The 23,163-nt window shown below is 44.8% G+C and overlaps 1 protein-coding gene across 1 annotated transcript in view; it reads right to left on the bottom strand.

Annotated features, from left to right (window-relative positions):
- Positions 1-1,020: 1,020 nt before the first annotated feature.
- The window catches only part of MRPL43 (mitochondrial ribosomal protein L43), a 135,870-nt gene continuing 113,727 nt past the window's right edge, over positions 1,021-23,163 (bottom strand). Inside the window, exon 3 of the mRNA XM_086920269.1 lies at positions 1,021-1,274. Within this exon, the coding sequence (XP_086776395.1) occupies positions 1,039-1,274 (236 nt within the window). The 3' untranslated portion in view covers positions 1,021-1,038. The remainder of the gene's footprint in view (positions 1,275-23,163) is intronic.

Below are 23,163 nucleotides of genomic sequence, written 5' to 3'. Positions count from 1 at the left end.
CCTCGTCATCTGGGATTAGTTAAAGGGTCCTGGTCCAGATGAGGAGACACACCTAGTAAATTGTGTGTTTACTCCAATTCTCCAGGACCACCCAGGCGGATCCGGCCTCAAACACAGAGAGTGAGTAAGATGGTGTGAGAAAACAAGAAAGATTTGCAGTGCAACCAAGAATGTGTAAACAAAAAGAGTTAATGTGGGCTAAAATTGGCTACCATGATATAGGGAACATTTTTATTTGGAGATAATCATGGGGTCAAGGTTAAAAATGAAGTGTAAGACAGTGCAACATAATAACTGCCCTAAGAAGATGATATAATGGTCGACATGTTTCTGCTATCCCAGGGGCAACTCCCCTGCTTAGCTTTCATCAGGACCAAAACTTAGTTTATACACTACTGCAAAAGAAAAAGTTCCACAAATAGTTGTTTGTGATTATTACCAAAAATATGAAAAAATAGGTGCCATAATTATTGCATTAAAGATGTTACCTGATGATTATTCTGGCTATGGCTCTTTACGCAATGTACTCACTGCGCCCATTCTGCCAGACTTAGTCTTAAGGGATTCTTTCCCCAGTAATCTAGGGAGTAAGCCTCACCTCTCCTGGCACCGGCTCAGGGATAGGAGGCCCTGCTCTGTCCGTCGGTACCTCTGGCCTCGTCCTGTTCAAGTTGGGGGTTTGGGCTGGTAGTGGTCTATAAATATTGTTACTCCTTGGACCCTTTCCTATCTTGTTGTGTTAAATGTCATAAATCTCAACCAGGATTTTTTTTTATAAGAAAGCAAGGCTTGATGTGTGTTCCAAAACAATGCATTAGCCAGTCATGAACACTGTGTCCTGTATCGCCATTACGATGCTCTTTTTAAATAAATTGGGGTGACGATATTTTTGATTGTAAATATGAACCCCGGCTTGTTTATGGGATGAATACACAAATTGTGAAGAGGGTATAAAAAACCACACACACAAAAAAAACACATCAAAACTTTGAAGCAAAACACGAAACATAACTCTGCATCTTGTCCTTTTCCTTAACTTTATTTAGGCAGTTCGTTTTGTGTTTGGTTAACAGAGTCAAAAGCTTTGACATTCAGAAGGGTTGGCTTGTTGATCAAGGGATGCCACTGCCCCTGGATGCTGGGGCTGTCCGTGTGGTACATTTTGCGTATGCGGATAATGTCCAGTCCAGACTGATTAGCCATTTTCTGAACAAGTTGTACAATTTCCTCAGCAGATTTGCTAGTAACCAGCTCTTCCTTCACTGCTCCGTTCACTGAAACACAAAAAAGATAGAGAAGTTTAGAACCAAGGTTCAAGGGTTGCCAGACAGGTAAAACAACCTGCAGAAGCACAACCTGCTGGCTTGTGGAACAGCAGAACATCGTTGATGGGGAAGAATATTCAACCTATAAGCTGCATTGTGCTTAGTAATTTAGTGTACTGTGGTCTTTAACCGGTTCAATGCTCATGACGGAGCCGCTCCGTCATGAGCTGCGGTTGCGCTGTGCTCATGACGAAGCGGTTCCGTCATGGCCCTGCCTCCGCGCGGCGCTGATTTCGCGTTCTATTGACCGGGCAGGGCCATGACGGAACCTCTCCGTCATGAGCACAGCGCAACCGCGGCTCGTGACGGAGCGGCTCCGTCACGAGCATGCGAGCGCCGCTCGCCCCCCCCCCCCCCCCCCACCCCACCCCCCTCTTAGCTCTGCGGCGGAATTGCCGCCGCAGCGAAGGGGTTAAGAATTTATGATTCCCGGCACTTAGTGCCACGGTTCCAACGCCAGGTGCTCTCATCTGTGCATGAGCACACTGATATGTCAATACCTTTTTTTATTACATTTCAATTTGTGGTCCATCCATCTGCCAGTGGCCAGTAGGTAGTTATAGTTACGGCCTAGTTTACATAGAAAGAGCATTTGTTTTGTAATAACTTTGGCCCCGTTTGATGAATCTTCAAGAAATTTCCAAAACTTGTTTGCCACTCACTTCAGCTGCTGTCTTGGATGTTTTAGGGTGATCTTTCAAGGGGTTGCCGAGAAAAAATAGGGTGGGGGGTGGGCGCTGAAAATATTTTCCACAAGCAATTTCCCTTAGTGATTTTAGACAGGACTACATACAGCCGAATCAGCTGAACTAAATTACACAACATTTGGCAGACAGCTATGTCTTGGTCCAGAAAGATTGCTTTTTGTATTTTTGGTGCAATTTGGTGTTATCTATTTAGTAGTTTGGAGCTATTAAGCAAAAAAAGAATTGCGTATATCTAGCAAAGTGGATCCACCACAGATCTGCCGCAGTGGATCCAAGAGCACACAGCAATGCCGTGATTGGCTGGCCGCAACCTGAAAGGAAAGTTGTGGTTGTCATTTTGTGTATCAGGACTCAGTCCCAGGAAGGGCAGGGGGAAATACAAGTTAAAATTGATAGAAGATGTCAGAATAAAGGTACCCTGATCCCATGGGACAATGATATAGGGGTCTGTGTGGGACCCTCATGGGCAACAAATCGCGCAACATTTTTTGGGGGGAGGGATGCGTGAGAATAAGCGGATCCACTGCAGCACTCAACATGCCCCTCAACGGATCCATAAACCCAGACACTAATTTAACAAAAAAAAACACTCCCACGATCTCACCCCCACACAACCACTTGCACATCCATACACTCACTCACACATCCATAGTCACAAGGAAGAGCAAACGACTCCTACCCTTGCTCTGAGAGCAGCCTCGCCCCACAAAGATGACCCAACGGGAAAAAAAATAAAATGATAATAATCACAAGTTATCATCATTTGATTTTTCCTTTTTTTTTAAACTGCAGAAAGCAGTGGGCGACGCTCCGCCACTGCCTCACACATATGCAATCACTGATACATCCACTCAGACTCAGAGAACCACTCTTACCCAATGACAGACCCACACTGGCACTCTCACACCCAGAGACCCAGAACACCACTCACACACCCATTTACACACCAATACACCCAATCACACTCCCACTCTCTCACAAATACAGGCACTCACACACCCATATTGTCACTGATACATCAACTCAGAGACCCAGCGAACCACTAACACACCGTCTCAGACACCCACAGGCACTCACAAACCCATAGACCGACACAATGTCCTGTGTAAATCTGTCACACAATTATTTGTAAGATGGTGCACACCCTTGTTATTTTTATCAGACTGGTTCAGGTTGCTTAAACAGATATACGGGTTGGGTGCTCCTTCAGGTGGCGTGTCCGTCCTTAACACGTCAGTTTTAAATGTAACAAGAAAGTGTTACCATCAGAATGATGATAACATCCCTGATCTTGGGCACACCTTTGTGTTCTTGAAAATCAAGACTCCTTGTTGATTTCATCAAAGTTAGAATTTATTTCTTAAAGGTCATTGTAAATTTCTCATCATTTATCCATAGAGTTAATTCCACTCATATCAAACTTATGGCTGTTCCATTCTGCTCCAATGCATTTCGGGCTTGTTAGCCCTTCATCTGGGAGCTCTAAAATGCAAAATATAACTGTAAGCCACATGGCCATGTCATATTAATATACAATAAATTAATCAGTCGTCTAAAGAAAACATAGTTTAAATAACAAGAAAGCATTTGAAACGCAGTCAACAAAAAATACTCAGAAAACACATGTGAGGTACCATATAACAAAAACGTGATGTGATCTAGGGGATGTAAAAGTATATTGGTGGGTTGTGGAGGTGCTAAGGAATCTAGTATTAACTTGCAGGGATCGATTTACTAAGTATGTGCGTGTTAGCACAGGTGTTCAACATCTATACCGTGAAAAAGTGCTCAGCATGCGCGGTAACGGAATTTATATTCGTCTCCCAGTGGGTTATTCAATAGAAGAAGAATCGGTGTATCTTAAAAAAGAATATGGGGCTTACGAAAAGTCGATCTTCTTTAAGCGTGTTCTGCAAAGCAAACACGGAGATTGTAAATGCCCGCCTTTAGTGTGGGCTCAAGAGATACTTCATACGGGTTCAATCGGCGAGACTGCATGGTGACTTACCGATAAAAGTGTCAGCCTGCGGCATGTAGGGGAAACGGTCTCGTGCGGCGCTGAGTACGCGGGTGTTGTCGGCATTTCATAAAGAGCGCATTTAACTCTATAAAAATAAAGGGCGGACTGTCTGTTGTTGTCGGCCATTTTAGTCTAGTACATGAATAGTGTGTAATCGTCATTAAAGAAAGACAATTGTAATCCTAAGTGTGGCAGCCATATTTAAAGGGGAAATTAAAACATCATGAACCTGTGTATGTATGACTAAGTTATGTATTAACGGAGTAACCTAAAACATGTAAAGATAATCCAAATAACTTAATAACACATTGTATATTTCATGCTGGATATGTGTCTCGTGCAAAACCATTACACTTAAGGGACTTCGTATCAGACATCATGTACCCCATAGGGGGTATCTTCAAATAAAACATGCAAATTCCAGGCGGTCATTTAATTCAAACGGCTTCATAGTCTGTAATTTAAAAATCCATGCCATCTCTCGCTGTAATAGGTACTTGTTATTGTCCATGTTTTCTCTCTTTTTAACAGTTTCCAAAATCATAAATTTCAATTGAGAAATGTTATGACGAGCCTCATTGAAATGGGTCGCAATGTTGGATTTTGCATTTCTAGTACGTATATTGGACTTGTGCTTGTTGATACGAGTCTTGATCTTTCGCTCAGTTTTGCCAATGTAAGGCTTACCACATGGGCATTTTATCAGATACACCACATTTGCACTATCACATGTGGCGTTTACTTGTAACTTGATATTATACCCTTTCATTGGGTGGGTTACTGTATTACCACTGATGATGTTGTGACAATTATTGCAGTTCAGGCACGGTATAGTGCCCTTTGTTTGTTGTGATTTTGGGGTCTTTTTGTTTAGTATTTCTTTGATGTTAGCATTCCTGGTGTGTGCAAATATCGGAGGATTCTCGAACATATTGCCAAAGTCAGGTTCTGTGCTTAATATAGGCCAGTATTTTAAAATGATTTTCTTATACATCGCACTCATCGTGGAGAATTTTGATACCAGGACCATTCTTTGTTCCTTTGGTTTGTGTGTTCTGGCAAGGCAAGAAGTTGTTCTCTCTGGATCAAAGATGTTCGTGTTTTGGCTTGTTCAATTAGACAGCTCGGGTATCCCCTGTCTAAGAATCTCTTACCTATTTCCTCTAGTCGGTCCTGAGTTAATGTGTCATTTGATACTATTCTTTTGACTGGCATCATTTGCGAAAATGGTAGGTGGTTTTTCAGTGATGATTGGTGGAAACTGCTGTAATGCAGGGTGTTGTTCCGGTCTGTCTTTTTCCGGTATAAATCAGTTTCAAAACCAGATGCTGTCAGAGTAATTTTGACATCAAGGAAAGTAATGAACATGAACCGATTGGCAAGTTTTTAGACAGGTATATGCAACCAATTGTGAAAAAGTTGAAAAGCTATGTGAAAGACACTACTGACTTCTTATCCAAACTTACACAGATCACCATAAATAAGGATGAACATTTGATATTATGTACTGCGGATGTTAAATCCTTGTACACATCAATCCCCCACGACGGTGGGATAGAGGCAATGGAAAAAGCTATAATTGAGAGTGATATAGAACTCGGTATGCAAAAATTCCTGATGGAGCTCATGATCTTTACACTCTACCAGAGTTATTTTGAATATGATAATGCAAGTTATCTACAACTATCTGGCACTTCAATGGGGAACTGTGCTGCACCGATGTACGCTAACATATTTATGGGACAATATGAGGAAATGAATATCTAGGACAACCCGAACTGGATCAACAACATGAAATTATATGTACGTTATATTGATGACGTATTAATAGTTTGGACGAACACTAAAGAAAGACTACAAGAATGGCTCAAAGCATTGAATGAGACCAACGATCGTATACAATTCACTTGGGAAATCGATGACACCATTACTTTCCTTGATGTCAAAATTACTCTGACAGCATCTGGTTTTGAAACTGATTTATACCGGAAAAAGACAGACAGGAACAACACCCTGCATTACAGCAGTTTCCACCAATCATCACTGAAAAACCACCTACCATTTTCGCAAATGATGAGTCAAAAGAATAGTATCAAATGACACATTAACTCAGGACCGACTAGAGGAAATGGGTAAGAGATTCTTAGACAGGTGATACCCGAGCTGTCTAATTGAACAAGCCAAAACACTAACATCTTTGATCCAGAGAGAACAACTTCTTGCCAGAACACACAAACCAAAGGAACAAAGAATGGTCCTGGTATCAAAATTCTCCACCATGAGTGCGATGTATAAGAAAATCATTTTAAAATACTGGCCGATTTTAAGCACAGAACCTGACTTTGGCAATATGTTCGAGAATCCTCCGATATTTGCACACACCAGGAATGCTAACATCAAAGAAATACTAAACAAAAAGACCTCAAAATCACAACAAACAAAGGGCACTATACCGTGCCTGAACTGCAATAATTGTCACAACATCATCAGTGGTAATACAGTAACCCACCCAATGAAAGGGTATAATATCAAGTTACAAGTAAACGCCACATGTGATAGTGCAAATGTGGTGTACCTGATAAAATGCCCATGTGGCAAGCCTTACATTGGCAAAACTGAGCGAAAGATCAAGACTCGTATCAACAAGCACAAGTCCAATATACGTACTAGAAATGCAAAATCCAACATTGCGACCCATTTCAATGAGGCTCGTCATAACATTTCTCAATTCAAATTTATGATTTTGGAAACTGTTAAAAAGAGAGAAAACATGGACAATAACAAGTACCTATTACAGCGAGAGATGGCATGGATTTTTAAATTACAGACTATGAAGCCGTTTGGATTAAATGACCGCCTGGAATTTGCATGTTTTATTTGAAGATACCCCCTATGGGGTACATGATGTCTGATACGAAGTCCCTTAAGTGTAATGGTTTTGCACGACAATGGTCCCGTGCATAAAAAATACACAAACAATAAATATAGACGAAATCAAACCTATATTTTGGAAAGACTTGTCCAGCCGGACAGAGGTCTTTCAAGTTTACTGAATAAACAAGAATTACACAAGTGGAACAAGAATACCTTCCACAGAACCCCTGTTCACAAGTGTTGGGCACAGGCTTGTGTACCACACAGGGGTTCTGTGGAAGGTATTCTTGTTCCACTTGTGTAATTCTTGTTTATTCAGTAAACTTGAAAGACCTCTGTCCGGCTGGACAAGTCTTTCCAAAATATAGGTTTGATTTCGTCTATATTTATTGTTTGTGTATTTTTTATGCACGGGACCATTGTTGTTTTCAAAAATTGCTCCCCGAGGTCCCTGGCTGACTGTTTTTTTGGGGTCCCTTGTTGTTGAAAAAGAATGGTTTTGCACGAGACACATATCCAGCATGAAATATACAATGTGTTATTAAGTTATTTGGATTATCTTTACATGTTTTAGGTTACTCCGTTAATACACAACTTAGTCATACATACACAGGTTCATGATGTTTTAATTTCCCCTTTAAAAATGGCTGCCACACTTAGGATTACACTTGTCTTTCTTTAATGACGATTACACACTAGTCATGTACTAGACTAAGATGGCCGACAACAACAGACAGTCCGCCTTTTATTTTTATAGAGTTAAATGCGCTCTTTATGAAATGCCGACAACACCCGCGTACTCTCAGCACCGCACGAGACCGTTTCCCCTACATGCCGCAGGCTGACACTTTTATCGGTAAGTCACCATGCAGTCTCGCCGATTGAACCCGTATGGAGTATCTCTTGAGCCCACACTAAAGGCGGGCATTTACAATCTCCGTGTTTTCTTTGCAGAACACGCTTAAAGAAGATCGACTTTTCGTAAGCCCCATATTCTTTTTTAAGATACACCGATTCTTCTTCTATTGAAAAACCCACTGGGAGACTAATATAAATTCCGTTACCGCGCATGCTGAGCACTTTTTCACGAAACAGATGTTGAACACCTGCGCTAACACGCACATACTTAGTAAATCGATCCCCGCATGTTAATACTAGATTCCTTAGCACCTCCACAACCCGCCAATATACTTTTACATCCCCTAGATCACATCACGTTTTTGTTATATGGTACCACACATGTGTTTTCTGAGTATTTTTTGTTGACTGCGTTTCAAATGCTTTCTTGTTATTTAAACTATGTTTTCTTTAGACGACTGATTAATGTATTGTATATTAATATGACATGGCCATGTGGCTTACAGTTATATTTTGCATTTTAGAGCTCCCAGATGAAGGGCTAACAAGCCCGAAATGCATTGGAGCAGAATGGAACAGCCATAAGTTTGATATGAGTGGAATTAACTCTATGGATCAATGATGAGAAATATACAATGAACTTTAAGAAATAAATTCTAACTTTGATTAAATCAACAAGGAGTCTTGATTTTCAAGAACACCAAGGTGTGCTCAAGATCAGGGATGTTATCATCATTCTGATGGTAACACTTTCTTGTTACTGTGTAAATCTGTGCCTGATCCAAATCCCAATAAAAAAATGCACCCACTCACAGAACCACACACACACAGTCACGCCCACTCACATCAATACACCCACTCAAACACCCATACAGTCACTCACATATCCATGGTCACTGATGAATCCACTCACAGACCCAGGGAACCACTCACACACCTACTCACAGACCCACAGAGGCACTCACACACTCCCTCACAGACCCACATGTACTGATGCACCCACCACACACCGACACATCCACTTACACACCTACACAACCACTCGCACATCCAGGTACTAGGTATGTTATAGTTAGGAAATCGAATAAAAAAAACTTTTAGAAATTCACTAAAATACCAAATGCTACAGGGATCTTACAGTTGGGTTCAGGTTTTACACACACAAACCATAGAAATTCAGCAGTTACAGATACTAAGCTAACTATACCGAACGCGTCTGCAATACACTGCTTATGAGTGGCATTACTGATTACATCATCCAGCAAAGTAAACTTTGTAAATATAGTTCATCAATTAAAATGTAAATGTTTTTAAAGTAAGAGGATGGGACAGGTGAGAGAAGTACAGCATTGAGCTCACTGTAACCTTAACTACTACACTCACTTATCATGCAAGAGACAGTTCTCAGAGGATAGTCCTTTGTTTTCTAAACCACTACTGTAAACGCTAATGACAAAAGTAAAACATTTATCTGTATAGGCTAGTTTACTGCAAACTACAACCAGGGCAGCTCCTTCACTTGGGTGGAGGAGGGGCTGCTCCTCCACTAGGGCAGAGGAGCGTCACGTCACCGCTCTGCTTTCTCGCAGTGCGAGAAGCAGAAACATAAAATGGTAATTACTAACAATTTATGTTTCTGCTTCTCACACTGGTAGAAAGCAGAAGGGGTTGGTTGCAGGGGGTGGGCGTGACTGCTCTGTGAGCAGGGAAGGAGTGGCATGCCCACTCCTGAGGGTGCAATTACTTTTTGGTAGGCCCTCTTGGGCCACCCAAACCAGTCATGCACACTGTGCCCTTTCTCCATGCAGGCTGCAAAGCAGCCTACATCGAGAAAATGGCCTCCCTGTAAGCCCCTGTCTGGGGGGCGTCCCCACCAACCACAACACTGCCATTGCAGAATTGTGATTCGCTTAAGGGAGGGAGGCTACCTGCTTCTTGTTCCTGCCGGAGGCAGAAGAGCAGGAGCCCAGAAAACGCAGGACTCCGCCGGCAAACAGGTACTTTTTTTTATTATTAAATGTATCCCCCCCGTCCCGCACAACACTCTCCTCGTGCCCTTCAATTAATGCCGGCCGCGACTCACTACAACACCACCATTCATGAACCTGGAAAGAGGTTTTAATGCAAACATCGGATTTACACAAACCACTACTACATACAACCAGTAGGGAGGTGTTAGCGGACAGGCCACTGTGTGACAAACCACAAGTAAAATTATTCTTTATCCTAGAGAAAGCTTTGAGTAGAAAGGCGAGTCTATTGTAAAAGTCAACTATACTAAGAGATTACATATGTTAGAAATAGTATCACTCAGTAGGAGTACAGAAATAATAGTTATTTAACTTATGCAGTAGCGTAGTATATTTCTTTAATTCTTAGAAACTTTTACAAAACACTTACACTCACAGGATGATGTCATCAGTGATGTCACTGACCAGGTTATGAGCAATATAATACGTGAGGTCATAAGCAGTGCACTGGCGTGGTGTAAGTTAAAGTTAGCTTAGATAACTACACCTGTTAAATTTCTATGGTTTTGTGTGTGTAAAATCTGAACCTAACAATAAAGTCCCTGTACCCTTGGTGTATATATATATTACCCAGTGGTTGTCGCCACGGAGTTGTTATAGTTAGGTCAGCTGTTCCTTAGGGAAAGTGTTTTTTGTGTTGCTAATAACTTTGGCCCAGTTGGACGAATTGCCACAAACCTCTACAAAAAGATGCTACTTTTATACTAGTTTGTACATGGAAGGTTTCGGGGTGATCAGTCAGGCAAGAAAAAAGTCAGTTCCCAAAATACAAACCCCCTCATTTATTTTCCCTAGTCTTTTTAGGTCGAAGGCCTAAAAGGCTGCGCTTGCGCAGTCTTAGGCCGGAGATTTAATGAGTCTGAGTAGCGCCGAAGGTCCCGCCTCCGTGCCCCATCTCTCCTTCATTGGCTGGCTTCCTAAACGGAGGCCAGCCATTGGAGGAGAGATGTGTCACTCCAAACAAGCCCCGTCTTTTTCGGATTTGGGGGTGTGATTTTTTACATTCTTTAGCCCTGTGACGTCGTCCGTCACTCAGGACCACAAAACCACGCCCCCAATTCCGAAAAATTCCAAAAGCTTGTGGCCGCCATTTTAAGTCTCCTTAAGATGAGGTAGGCTGCTGTCCTCGTTTACCGCTGTCTTTTTCCCGCCCCCCTCCCCGCTGTCCGTGTTTGTTCCCGCCCTCCTCCCGCTGATTAGGTCAGCCCGTTCTATTCTTCCCCGCCGTGTCTTTTTCCCGCCCCCTCCCGCTGTCCGTGTTTGTTCCCGCCCTCCTCCCGCTGATTAGGTCAGCCCGTTCTATTCTTCCCCGCCGTGTCTTTTTCCCGCCCCCTCCCGCTGTCCGTGTTTGTTCCCGCCCTCCTCCCGCTGATTAGGTCAGCCCGTTCTATTCTTCCCCGCCGTGTCTTTTTCCCGCCCCCTCCCGCTGTCCGTGTTTGTTCCCGCCCTCCTCCCGCTGATTAGGTCAGCCCGTTCTATTCTTCCCCGCTGTGTTTTTTCGGCCCCCTCCCGCTGTCCGTGTTTGTTCCCGCCCTCCTCCCGCTGATTAGGTCAGCCCGTTCTATTCTTCCCCGCCGTGTCTTTTTCCCGCCCCCTCCCGCTGTCCGTGTTTGTTCCCGCCCTCCTCCCGCTGATTAGGTCAGCCCGTTCTATTCTTCCCCGCCGTGTCTTTTTTCGGCCCCCTCCCGCTGTCCGTCTATGTTTCCGCCCTCCTCCCGCTTGTAATCTAGTCCGATGTGAATCTCTGCCCCCCCCCCCCCCCCTCAATGGCTGACGCCCCATGCTTGCAATCCCGCGCCCCTTCTCATGACCCCGCTCCCACCACTACAGATCGGATCCATATGCTTCTGCCTTCAGCCCGCGTTCGGGAAGGATGGTGCTGGAAGGATGGTGCTCGAAGAGACCTAGACTCTTCCCTCACTCGAACACCACGAGAGACTGCAGAGAACGAGGAACGTGAAGCCAGACACTGCAGCGACCTGAAGGAAGAGTCAAGAGACGACACCCACTGGACGGCAGTGGGTGCACCCTCCCTGGAGAGGACAGACCGCACCGCTCGAGGTAGGGGAGAGACTGCAGAAGCAGTGACTCCTTCACGCCATTGCCAAGGTGAGAGGCTCGCGTGATCCCATGGGGGGGGGGTGAACTCCTCATTCAGAGCCATCGAGCACCGGATTATGAATGGATTTGGGAGGAAGGACCAAGCATCCCCTTTGCATGCACACCCTGGGGGCATGCGGGCTGCGCCAACGGCCCGTCTGCAGAGGGACAGCGCTTATTCGGCCCATGGTAAGTAAGGGCTTGTAGCGCTTGTAGTCTGCGCACAGCAACAATGCCTCCTCCCGGGGCGTAATTAGGTGTGTGCTTCCATTCTATTTTATTTTTTAATTCGTCGAAATGTGTTTATTTTGTACCATTGAGACAACAGAGGTCTGTAACCGTTCTTATCAAAAACGTCTCCCTGACCTTGGAGAGATGAAAGGCTTACCAGCCCTGCAGACTTTGCGCCTACGTCCATAAGGCCGTCCTTACCCACTGAGTTGCCTTGCCGCCTAATCCACTATGGTCCGACTGGCTGCATGCAGGCTGGCCGCTTTATCCTCGTTAAAAAGAATGAGGTGGGCTGTAGGGTTATGGGCGCACATGTGGGATTTATGGGCCGGGCCTGGACGGTATCAACCCGAGAGGAGGAGGCTGGGCACAAAAACGAAGACAGGAAATGATTGTAGGGTTTTAGCCTGGGTCGAACGTGTGAATCGGGGTCCCCATAAAAGCTGGGTAACAGACGAGGCAGGGTCTAGCGGAGCTTGAGAGCAGCAGTTTGTAGTGATAGGAGAGGGGGTGCAGTGTGCCTCTATGGGGATGGGAAACAAAGCATATTTTTTTGTAGTCCATGTTGCATAAAGCTATTTGAACCAGAGAATCGAGGAAACCAATTGGGACACTATTGCAAACATGTTTTATAAAAATGTAGGATGTAACTCTCTATGGGCCCTTCAACCATTTCCCCTTGTTCTTGGTCAGACCATTCCCTCATCTCTTTCACAGCCAGCCTCGGACGGCCACCTAAACCCCCCCTGCCCAAAAACATCTGGGCCAGAAAGTGGGATAAGGCGGCCCTCCCGGCAGTTTGCTCCTCCCTGGAGGCTACCAGCCCGGAGCTTAATGATCTGTCCCCTTCCTCCCAGCTCTCAGCCATTAACAACTGGCTGTTAAAGGCGTGTAATTCCACCGTCCCCCTTAAGAGAGTGACTGTTAAACGCGCCCATGGGGCCAACCGATGGTTCACTCCCGCCCTCAGGGGGAAAAAACTTGCGACCCGTAGAGCGGAACGCGCCTGGCGGCGCACTTACTGCCCTCTCCTTAAGGCTAGTTACTGCCAGTCCCTAAAAGAGTACAAATGCGACATTCTAAAAGCTAAAACGGAGTACTTCTCTGGCAGAATCTTAGCAGCAGAAAACCAACCGAAGGAGATATTCAATACCATTCATGAATTGGCGGCCTCTGACAGGGTGGTCTCTAAAATCCCCCCGTCCCAAACACTCTGTAACTCCCTTAATTCCTTTTTCTTTGAGAAGATTTCCCTCATCAGGGCCAACATTCCACCCCCACCCATGGTACCTTCTGCTGTTCCCTCACCCCCCCTTCCCCCCTCCTTTACTCAGTTCCCTCCCCTCACCCGAGACTCTTTGCTCCCTCTTCTAGCGCAGATCAAATCAGGCTCCCCTCGAGACATTGGTCCTGCTTTTGCCCTAAAAGAGCTCTTCTCTAACTGCTACACCCCACCACTTACTTTCATCAATCACTCCCTTAACTCTGGCACTGTCCCCCTTGCCCATAAATCAGCAGTCATTATTCCTATTTTGAAAAAGCCTGGCGCCGATCCCTCTGCGCCCGCCAATTACCGCCCGATCTCTCTCCTCCCTTACCTCGCTAAGGTCTCAGAGGCTCATATCACCAGGTCCCTGAGCTCCTTTGTGGAATCCACAGGCTGCTTGGCCGCTCGCCAAGCGGGCTTTCGCCCGCTGCACTCTACCGAGAAGGTAGTTGTGTCGGTGATGGATCAGTTAAGAGAGGGCATTGACATCGGCCGGCCACAGGCTCTAGTCCTGTTAGACCTGTCCGCCGCGTTCGACACGGTGGATCATGACATCTTGTTGACCCGTGTCGAAGCGGCAGGCATTGGGGGCTCGGCCTATGCCTGGCTCCGTTCTTTTTTGACGGACAGGGAACAGGCTGTCCATCTTGCCAACTTCTCTGCTCCTCCTAGGAGGGTGACTTGCGGAGTTCCCCAAGGCTCTTCCCTGTCCCCCTTGCTTTTCAATTTATACATTTCACCCCTCATTTTTTCTTTACAGCAGATGGAGGTCTCGGTGTTTAATTACGCCGACGACCTCCAACTTGTTTTCAATCTTTCCTCTTCTCCTTCCTCAGCTTCTAATTTCCAGAAGGTTATGCTTTTTATCCAAGGGTGGATGAACTGCAACCACCTCAAACTGAATCCGGACAAGACCGAATTGGTCCTGACGGGGGGTGGTTGCAGTCCCTGGTCCCCTTCCTTCTGGCCCTCTGCCCTTGGCCCTCCCCCTATTCCTGTTCCCAAGGTTAAAACCTTGGGTATTTTCATCAATCCCATGCTTACCCTTCATACTCAGATCAATGCAGTTGTATCTGCCTGTTTCCTTTCCCTGCGGATCATCCGAAAGGTCGCCCGCTTCTTCTCAACTGCTGCACTCAAGCTCATTCTCATGGCCATGGTGCTTTCGCGCCTTGACTATGGGAACGTCATCTACAATGGGGCGCCGGCTTATCTGTTTCGCCGGCTCCAACAAATTCAAAATCAGGCGGCTCGCCTGATCTACGGACTCCCCAGGTTCAGCCACACGACCCCTCTGTTGCAGTCTCTCCACTGGCTCCCAGTGAGGGAGAGGGCCCTTTTTAAGCTTGGATGTATCACCTACCAGGCTAGAGCAGGGACCGCTCCCGTTTTCCTGTGTGAAGCCATCTCCCCTTACCTTCCTTCCCGAGAACTCCGTTCCACTCACTTGGCCCTTTTGTCAGTTCCTCGCTTTAGGAAACAGAAGTCCGGTGGGGCCAGATTTGCAGTGCTGGCCCCTTCCTTTTGGAACTCACTCCCTTTTTCTCTTAGATCGTCATCTTCCTACCTGGAATTTCGCAGACATCTGAAGACCCTCCTGTTCTCCAGATTTGTAGCCGTATAACCGTATAACCCTTTCCTCCGCACCCACTGGTCCTCTGCCTCTAGCGCCATGAAACCGATTTCGGTATAAGAGCGCTCTATAAATATTTTAAAATTCAAAATTCAAATTCAACTCTTGCTTAGAAATTGTGAGCTTGTTGTAGATTTAATTAAAACACGTTCTAGAATAATAGCCTTTCCACAAAAAAAACGCAGTTTCCTCTTATATTTTCAGTCTGAGAGAGCGCAAAGTGATTATGCCCCAAACTCGGCCGCATGGTCCCCGGTCATTCACCTCATCATTGTGGTAAATGGCCTTTAAGAAGCAGAAATAGTGCCCCCGGGGTGGTTACATGAAGTGGGTTTGCCCACTTCGTGCATGGTTCAAAGTCTTATGGAACGTCACTTTTACCTACTGACCGTGCCACTGGAATTATGCGCCACGGGAGGAACTTATTGTGCAGCAAGTGCCTAAACTATTTGGTCAACAGGAGGATTATGCTGCTTAATGTGGCACATGTTGTGGTACAATCGATTCATTCTATGTTCTGCTGTTTTCTTGCATGTTAACCCTGTCTGAACTTGTTCCGCATCTGTAGTATCAGTTTTACACCCAAATGCAGCAATAAGCAAAGGTTTCCCGCCAACTTTTGGCTAGAGAGTTCCTTGTGCAGCAACAGCTGTTGTCACATTTTTAGTAAATGTTGGTCCGTTTGAGCGTTTTTGTTAAAATCTATGCAGTGGGTGATGTATTATGTGGTAAATGCGAAAATCCATAATTATGCGGAAAATACTGAGCCCTAAAATGATTGCCGCCTTGTAATCTTCAGTTCTCAGAGCCCATGTCTCCCTCCTCACAACTCTTGCTCCACAGCCTTCACTCGAGCTGGAGTGCAGTGCAGCAGCCGGCACATACCTTGAGGGTCTGCAATGTGGCACAGCAGCCAGCACGACCCCAGGGTCTGTAGTATGACGCAGGAGCTGACACACAGGGGTAGCACAGAGGGCAGGCCTGTGGGTCTGTAGTATGACGCAGGCACACACTGGTAAGCACAGAGAGCAGGTCTGTATGTTTGTGGTGTGGCGCAGCTGCATGCACAGGCGGCAGGCCCGAGGGTCTGGTGTTGTTCACCAGCAGGTACACACGGGTAGACGCAGAGGGCAGGCAGGCCTGTGGGTCTGTAGTATGACGCAGGGTCTGTAGTGATTCAGGAGCAGGCTCTCACTGGTAGGCGCAGACGGCCCTGCCCGCTGGTCTGGATGTGGCACAGCAGCAGGCACACACGTGGCCTCCTCGTCGTATCTGGGCAGTGTCATTGCGGGGTGAGGTCATGTCTCGGAAACGGGTACCCGCGCCCCCCCCGCATCGAGTGAACGAGCACCAAACAGTGCACACACTTGCCTGTACTTCCCCTGGCCCATATAGCGCCTCTCTGATGAATTCACCTCCCCCGGCCCCAAACTGCCCCGCCTCCTTTCGAGTGTGATTTTTTATTTAAGTCCTTTCCTCGTGGGAGGCAGAAATGACCCAAAATGTTTCACTGAAAGGAACGCAAATAAAGTGACTGAAAAACACACTGCATTTGTCATTAATGGTTGCAAATGTTCTTTTCAATAACAAGCTGCGAGTCGACTCCCTGTGTCCATGCATGTGCTTCAGAGAGCTGTCTCGTTGTTGTACGTCACAGGCAGTGGTACAGGAGTAAGGTGATGGGGTCTCGGTGTATAGGGGCACACAACAGTAAGATCAGCTAATGAGCGCTGTGGAATGGGTTGTGAGTAACTTGTCCATGCACGCGCTGGAGGGAGATGCCTGTGTCCTGTACGTGACACAGGCAGGGGAGCAGGAGTAAAGTGTTGGGGTCTCGGTGTATAGAAGGGACACAGCGGTATTGTCAGGTTATGAGACAGGAGGTGGCCGTGAGGCTCGGGAGTGTGAACCCGGACTCTAATCCAAAATGCCATGGTTTGTGTGGGGCTCTATGTGAGTGTGTGTGGCTCTCTGTGTGTGGGTGGCTCTGTGTCCACGAATACTCTCTAATGTTCACCTATTGCCATTGCAAATGACAATACCATTTATTTACGTTTAAAAAAAATATATATGAAAAAAAATGTCATGAGCAATGCCAATAGCTCTACCTTTAATAATGCCGAGACCATTGCATTGTAAATGCTTGTTTAAGAAGGGTTGCAGCTAAAACTGCCGAACGGAACAACAACAACACATTTGGCAGGAAGCTAGATCTTGATCCACATATTGTGCTTTTTGTAATTTGTAGTAAATCCAGTCAGTAGTTTTTGAGTAATAAAGGTACAAAAACGTTTGTATATCTGGACCGTTGGATCACAGACTTCTGTGAGAGTATCGCAGGAGCGCTATTTTAAAAATTGAGCGATCTGAATGATCCAGGTAGCTTTTCTCCCTTGGACCATCTTGCTCTTGTGGGAGAAAGCGATTTGATTGGCTGTAGCAACATGAGAAAGGCCACATGGCCCCCTCCCCTTCATTTTTTTTTTTTTTAAACACGCTGGAGGATGGGGCCCCCAAGACCTAACAAGGCTCAGGGAGGGGAGCTGCCCCTCTTTATTTTAAGTTGTGGCCTTGGAGGATGGGGTCCTCGGAGCCTAATAACGGCTCTGGGAGGAGGGGGGGGGGGGCTATGCGGCCCCCTCTACAACTTTAATTTTTTAAAAAAATTTTTAAATAAAGGCCTGGGGGATGGTGCCCCATGGGCCTAATAAGGTTCAGGGAGGGGGTGCCGAAATGGCTCCCTCCTCTTTCATAAAAAATAAAGGCCTGGGAGATGTGGTTCCTAGGGCCTAATAAATGTCAGGGACGTTGGGTACTTGGCTCCCCCTCCCTGTAAAAATAAAAGGACCTGGGTGGATCGGTTCTCCAGTGCCTAATAAGGCTTGGGAAGGGGGCACATGAATCCCTCCTCTCTAAAAAAACAATGAGGTCCTGTGGCCAACCTCCCACTGTGCACGGCATTAAAAATAAACCTTTATTTGTTATGGTGCCTCCAATAAACGTCCTTTTTTCATCTGGAAATCCTGCACCAGGTGATTTGTGAATGCCAATTCTCTGGGGAATATATATATATATTTACATATTGGTGTGAACAAGACAGCGCGGGCTGACGAAACGCGTTACCCCATTTAATTAAATTCCACTGCGGCTAAATCGAGAGTGTGGACATTCTTCTTTTCATGTGTGCCATCCTGCGCCACTCGCCTCAGGACTTTGATCCACGGGGCTTGGTATGTACTGAGCCTTTGTTGTGGAGCAACAGTGAAGGATTTAGGATACAGCCCGCCTGCTAAGGCCCATCCACAGGCTTTGAAATTACTTTTGACAGGAATCCGTGCAATCCTTAGCTGATTACTAACTACTGAGACTGCATCTTCCACAATGTCTTGTCTCATACGAGCTGCCCATTCGAGGGCGGGAAATCATATATTTAAATGGGAGCGTAGGTCGGATTATGCATGCATCATTTCCGCCAGCCTCTGAGGAAGTGAAGCAACAAAACGCGCCAGGTAAGGATGGAGTGGCTGTCTTCAATGGATCATATATATATATATATATATATATATATATATATATATATATATATATATATATATATATATATATATATATATATATATATATATATATATATATTTCGCGTCCTCCACATAACCTCCGGGACACCAAGACAGCCATGCATCACAGGGGCAGAGGTAACCCTGTTACTCAATTCTGTATCACAGCGCGTGGCCGCAGCAACGCAGATGCACTCCACTCTGAATGTAAAGACCACTCCAATTGCAGATTGCAGTCCAAGGAACATTTATTAAATCATTGCAGCATGGAAATCAGGCAATGGAACCAAAACCCCCAACGCGTTTCGGCGAAGCTCTCGCCTTGGTCACGGGATTTCCATGCTGCAATGATTTAATAAATTTTCCTTGGACTGCAATCTGCAATTGGAGTGGTCTTTACATTCAGAGTGGAGTGCATCTGCGTAACTGCGGCCACGCGTTGTGACACAGAAAAAAATATATATATATATACATACATATACACACAGAAAAAACACAAAGGTTAAAGTGACGTTATAGTTAGGTGAAAATATCAGTGACAACGTAATGTTTTGTACTAAAAAAACAAAAATAAAAAAGACACACATTCCCTAGTTAACTAGAACTTTCACCCAAGCCACGCACTACTTTTGACCTTACATATTACAATCACTCATGATATGTTCTAGGACATCATTTATGACTAAGATTTTTTTTATGTAAAGTAAGATGTAATTACAATTCCTAACTGTAACACTATTTTAACCTTTGATTTTTTTCAATGAATTTCGAGGTTTTTTTCCCTAAAGTAATATTTTATTATCTTTGACTGATCTTCAACAGCAATTTACATTAACAATTCTTATAACAGTAACCTCTAATAAATTCTTCCCTTTGACCTTTAGCAGCGAGGCAGATTTTTGGAAGTCCGGACTAGGCCTGAAAATAGGGCTCTTTTGAGAATTATACAGCCTAGGCGGTAATTTCACCGCTGTCAAATTCACAATTTTTCATCTGCAAGTTGAACAACAGTATTTATTCCCTGAACTGTGGCAGATTATCAGTTACTAAAATCAACAGAATGCTTTTGCTATTTTCTTTGTGTAAATGTTCAAAATAAGTACCATACGATGAGTTCAAATTTTAACTTTCCTTCTGGTCTGTTCTGGACATTGAAGATACAAATGCCACAGGTTAAATTTCTGTTCATAATATGCCACAAGGAGTTCTAGATTCCTTCTCATGGTCAAAATGAATCAACTAAACTTCTCATTTCTGTAGGACCATTTTTATTTAACAAAATGCTAATTGCCCAAAAAAACTGCAATAAGTTTATAAAATCATACATCAAAAGAACACCCTTGCTTGATAAGAAAACCACGGCTATTGAAAAGGGTGCCTCAGAATGTACGACTCGATGGAATGTTCAGCAATCAGTGAAATCTGCTAAAATGTGATATATACACCTCTTGCCGCCAATGTTATTGTTCGTCCAAGCGGTCTTAGATGACATTGCTCCATTTTGTTAGTCACCCTTATTTCTCTACAAAGGAGAAGGTTAAATAATCCCCTGTAGATTTAAACTTACTAAACAGTGAACACTGAAAGGCATATGTGGGCAGTTAAGATAACAAAATACCTCAAAACTACATTCCATGCGCGTCCTAAGTTAAAGAACCCAGACAGATACAAGCGTGAAGAAACTGATCCTGGATTTTTCTAACAGATAAGAATTCGGTGAAAGGATACCATGCCTAATGCAGGACAAGCTGTTAACGGCAGAGTTAAGTTTAAAAAATCCCCCGTTTGTTTCTTGAGATTTCACATATTTATTTCTGTACAGCAGATGCACGCATTTGTCCTGATAAAGATTCTTGCACAGACAAATCTTGACAGGCATGCGTGTATGCAGAGTAATCATAACAAACAAATTACTAATCTTCTGCAACGCTCTTTCTGGTGAATACTCTATTTAACCGCAGATTCTTCACCCTTCGAATATTCCCCAGGAGCCAGACTGAAGCCAGGAACTTTTCAGCAATGCTTTAGTGTGCCACTAAGTGGTGCTGTGCAGCTCCGTGCTGGTTTTGTACCACCCCAGGAAAAGACAGAGCAGCATAGAAGTGCCACACTTATCTGCAGACATCAGTTTTTTGCTGGACTATTTCCATGACCTCTGACGTGGATTGCAACAGAATCCTCTATACCAGTGTGCAGATTCCTAAATTGGGACCTATTTAGATGTTAAAAAGAGGCCACTCCTCTAAAGGGGGAAATGGGAGAATCGTCAGGAATCTGGGGTTATACAGAGTATTCACCCAAACGAGCTTTACCAAAAGTAACTAGTCCTTCTGATGGATAATTCGAACAGCTCATTCCTCATCCGTATACTAGATACCAAGGCAGAACCTCCCAAGGGTAGACTGACTGTTGTAGACTCGGGCCGAAAAGCCATGCAGGACTGAATAGGCAAAATGCCCTTCCTATCGGACCAGGGTATCAAGTCAGTAAGGCTCCGCACATCCCCCTCACTGGCAAACTTCAGAAAGAGACTTAAGACCTGGCTCTTTCACAGAGACACAGCACCCAGATACCCCTAGGAGTTACAGTGTTGGGCTTTACAAATGCTGTTTGATTGATTGATTCCTCTTGAAGTGCACTCTGCACCTGCGCTGCAAAAATTCTGATAATCTTTACAAACCAGGTTATTCACCAAATAAGTAGTAGAGAATCATTTTCTTATCCAAGTGCCACGAGGCTCCTCTGAAGTGGATGTTGTGCTTAAAAATAGTCTCAAATAAATAACTAAATAAGAAGCAGTAATGCAGATTTGGTAAAAATATACACTTACTGGCAGATATCCAACGCTGTCCAGAATTTTAGCAGATATGCACTTGGTGAAAGTTAGACAAATGTTATTCTTTAGAGTGGCCAACTTGGTGCCGAGCTTCTTGTCACAGAGAAAGCACCTACCTGGAGAACTTGAAATCTCAGAAATCAAGATCTATCTATGTGAAGAATTTTCTGCCTTATACCTGCGACTGACTACCTAAAGACAGGGAGACAATTAACCAGCCATCCAGATCTAAATTGGAATGGAACCAAACAAATTATTTCTGCGTTTAAGTGTTTCGCCAAAGTCATAATCTCGAAGGACAGACCATTTAATTTGTTCAAACTATGTAGAAAACTTGTGCCCTGAAAGACAAATTCCTACACCGCATTACACAGCCTTTACTCCTTTAAAAAGATCTGAAGTGTGGAGAAGTGTGGCTCAATGGTTAGAGCGGCAGACCCTGATGCAGAGGTCTAGCCTGGGACCAGGGTTCAATTCCCCGCCTCGGCGGGTCTTGGGCTCAAAAAATTCCACGGACCTGATAATTCTCGCCTCGGTGCCTAGTCTAATCATGGGTCCCACTCTGCAACTCTGGGCAATAGCTTGCTTTATCTCCACAACGGCCCCCACAACGCTAAGGATGCCTGGCCTCCACCTTGGGGGTGCTCAGGAGTGGACGCCTCACAGGGAAAGCCAGGATGGGTTCCACAGCGGTATTCGTACAAGCGCCTTGAGACCCTTGCGGGTGAGTAGTGCGCTATACAAGTATCAATTTACATTTAATAAGGACCATGGGGTCGAGATCACTAATATTTTTAAAATTAATCTTTAACCCCCCCTGACACCTAAAGAGATATAAAGAGTAGCGGAAGCATGTTAACAGGATTAGCAGGGTGGACGAGTGCGCTGCCTGCAGGTGGAATCCCAGCAAGTCCACCCAGCTTCTGATCATTCGGAGGTGGGGAAAAAAGTAGTACTAATGGGCTCCTGTGCTCGCTGTTGTTCCCATTACAGCTCGGGAAACCATGGTTGTTGCATTTCATTCAAAAGGTTGTAAAAATAGGGCGTATGCATGAACTTTGTTCTTGATACCAACCTGGTGGCGCGGAGTCTGGTTACAGGACAGAGATCGTTGGCTTCATTAATTATTAGTATCAAGTAAGTGACTTATGCTTCTTGTGTTTCGTTCTTGGGAATTTGACAACAAGCTGGTGACAATATAATTTGATCAAGTAATCACAGCAAAATTAAAGCTTATAAACCGATTAACTGCTGGCAGTCCCAATACTATGCCCTTAAAGTAGACACGTTTACATTTATAAAAATATACAGGAATCCAATACACAAATACGAAATAAAAATATGCTTTATAATGCCCGGGTGAACTCTGGTCAGTATGCATTTGGTTGAAACATTTGACTGGGACTGTTAAGGTTAGGGTATTATACTCTACTTGTGACAGGAGGTTAAATTAGCTCAAAATATTAGCAACTCTACAGCAAGAAAAGAGGCGACCAGCCAAAAAAGCCTTCTTCGTGGCTAGGCCTCAAAACCTCGTGCCCTGGCACCTGCAGCGTGTAGTGAGTGATGTGAGACGCCAACATGGCCGCCGGCTCTTTCCTTCATTCGGTATCAGCGCGGTAACTTGTCCGCCAGTTTTGCTTCCAATTAGAGGCAGCTTTGTTCTGCGCTTTGGAAATGAAAGACGCAACGAACCCATTTGTGCTGTTTGGAACGCAGGCCGGA

The sequence above is a fragment of the Lissotriton vulgaris genome, chromosome 5, assembly GCF_964263255.1.
Source record: "Lissotriton vulgaris chromosome 5, aLisVul1.2, whole genome shotgun sequence".
NCBI lineage: Eukaryota > Metazoa > Chordata > Amphibia > Caudata > Salamandridae > Lissotriton > Lissotriton vulgaris.
Note: the sequence above shows the minus strand (reverse complement) of the source record. Positions and strands in the feature narration are given on the sequence as shown.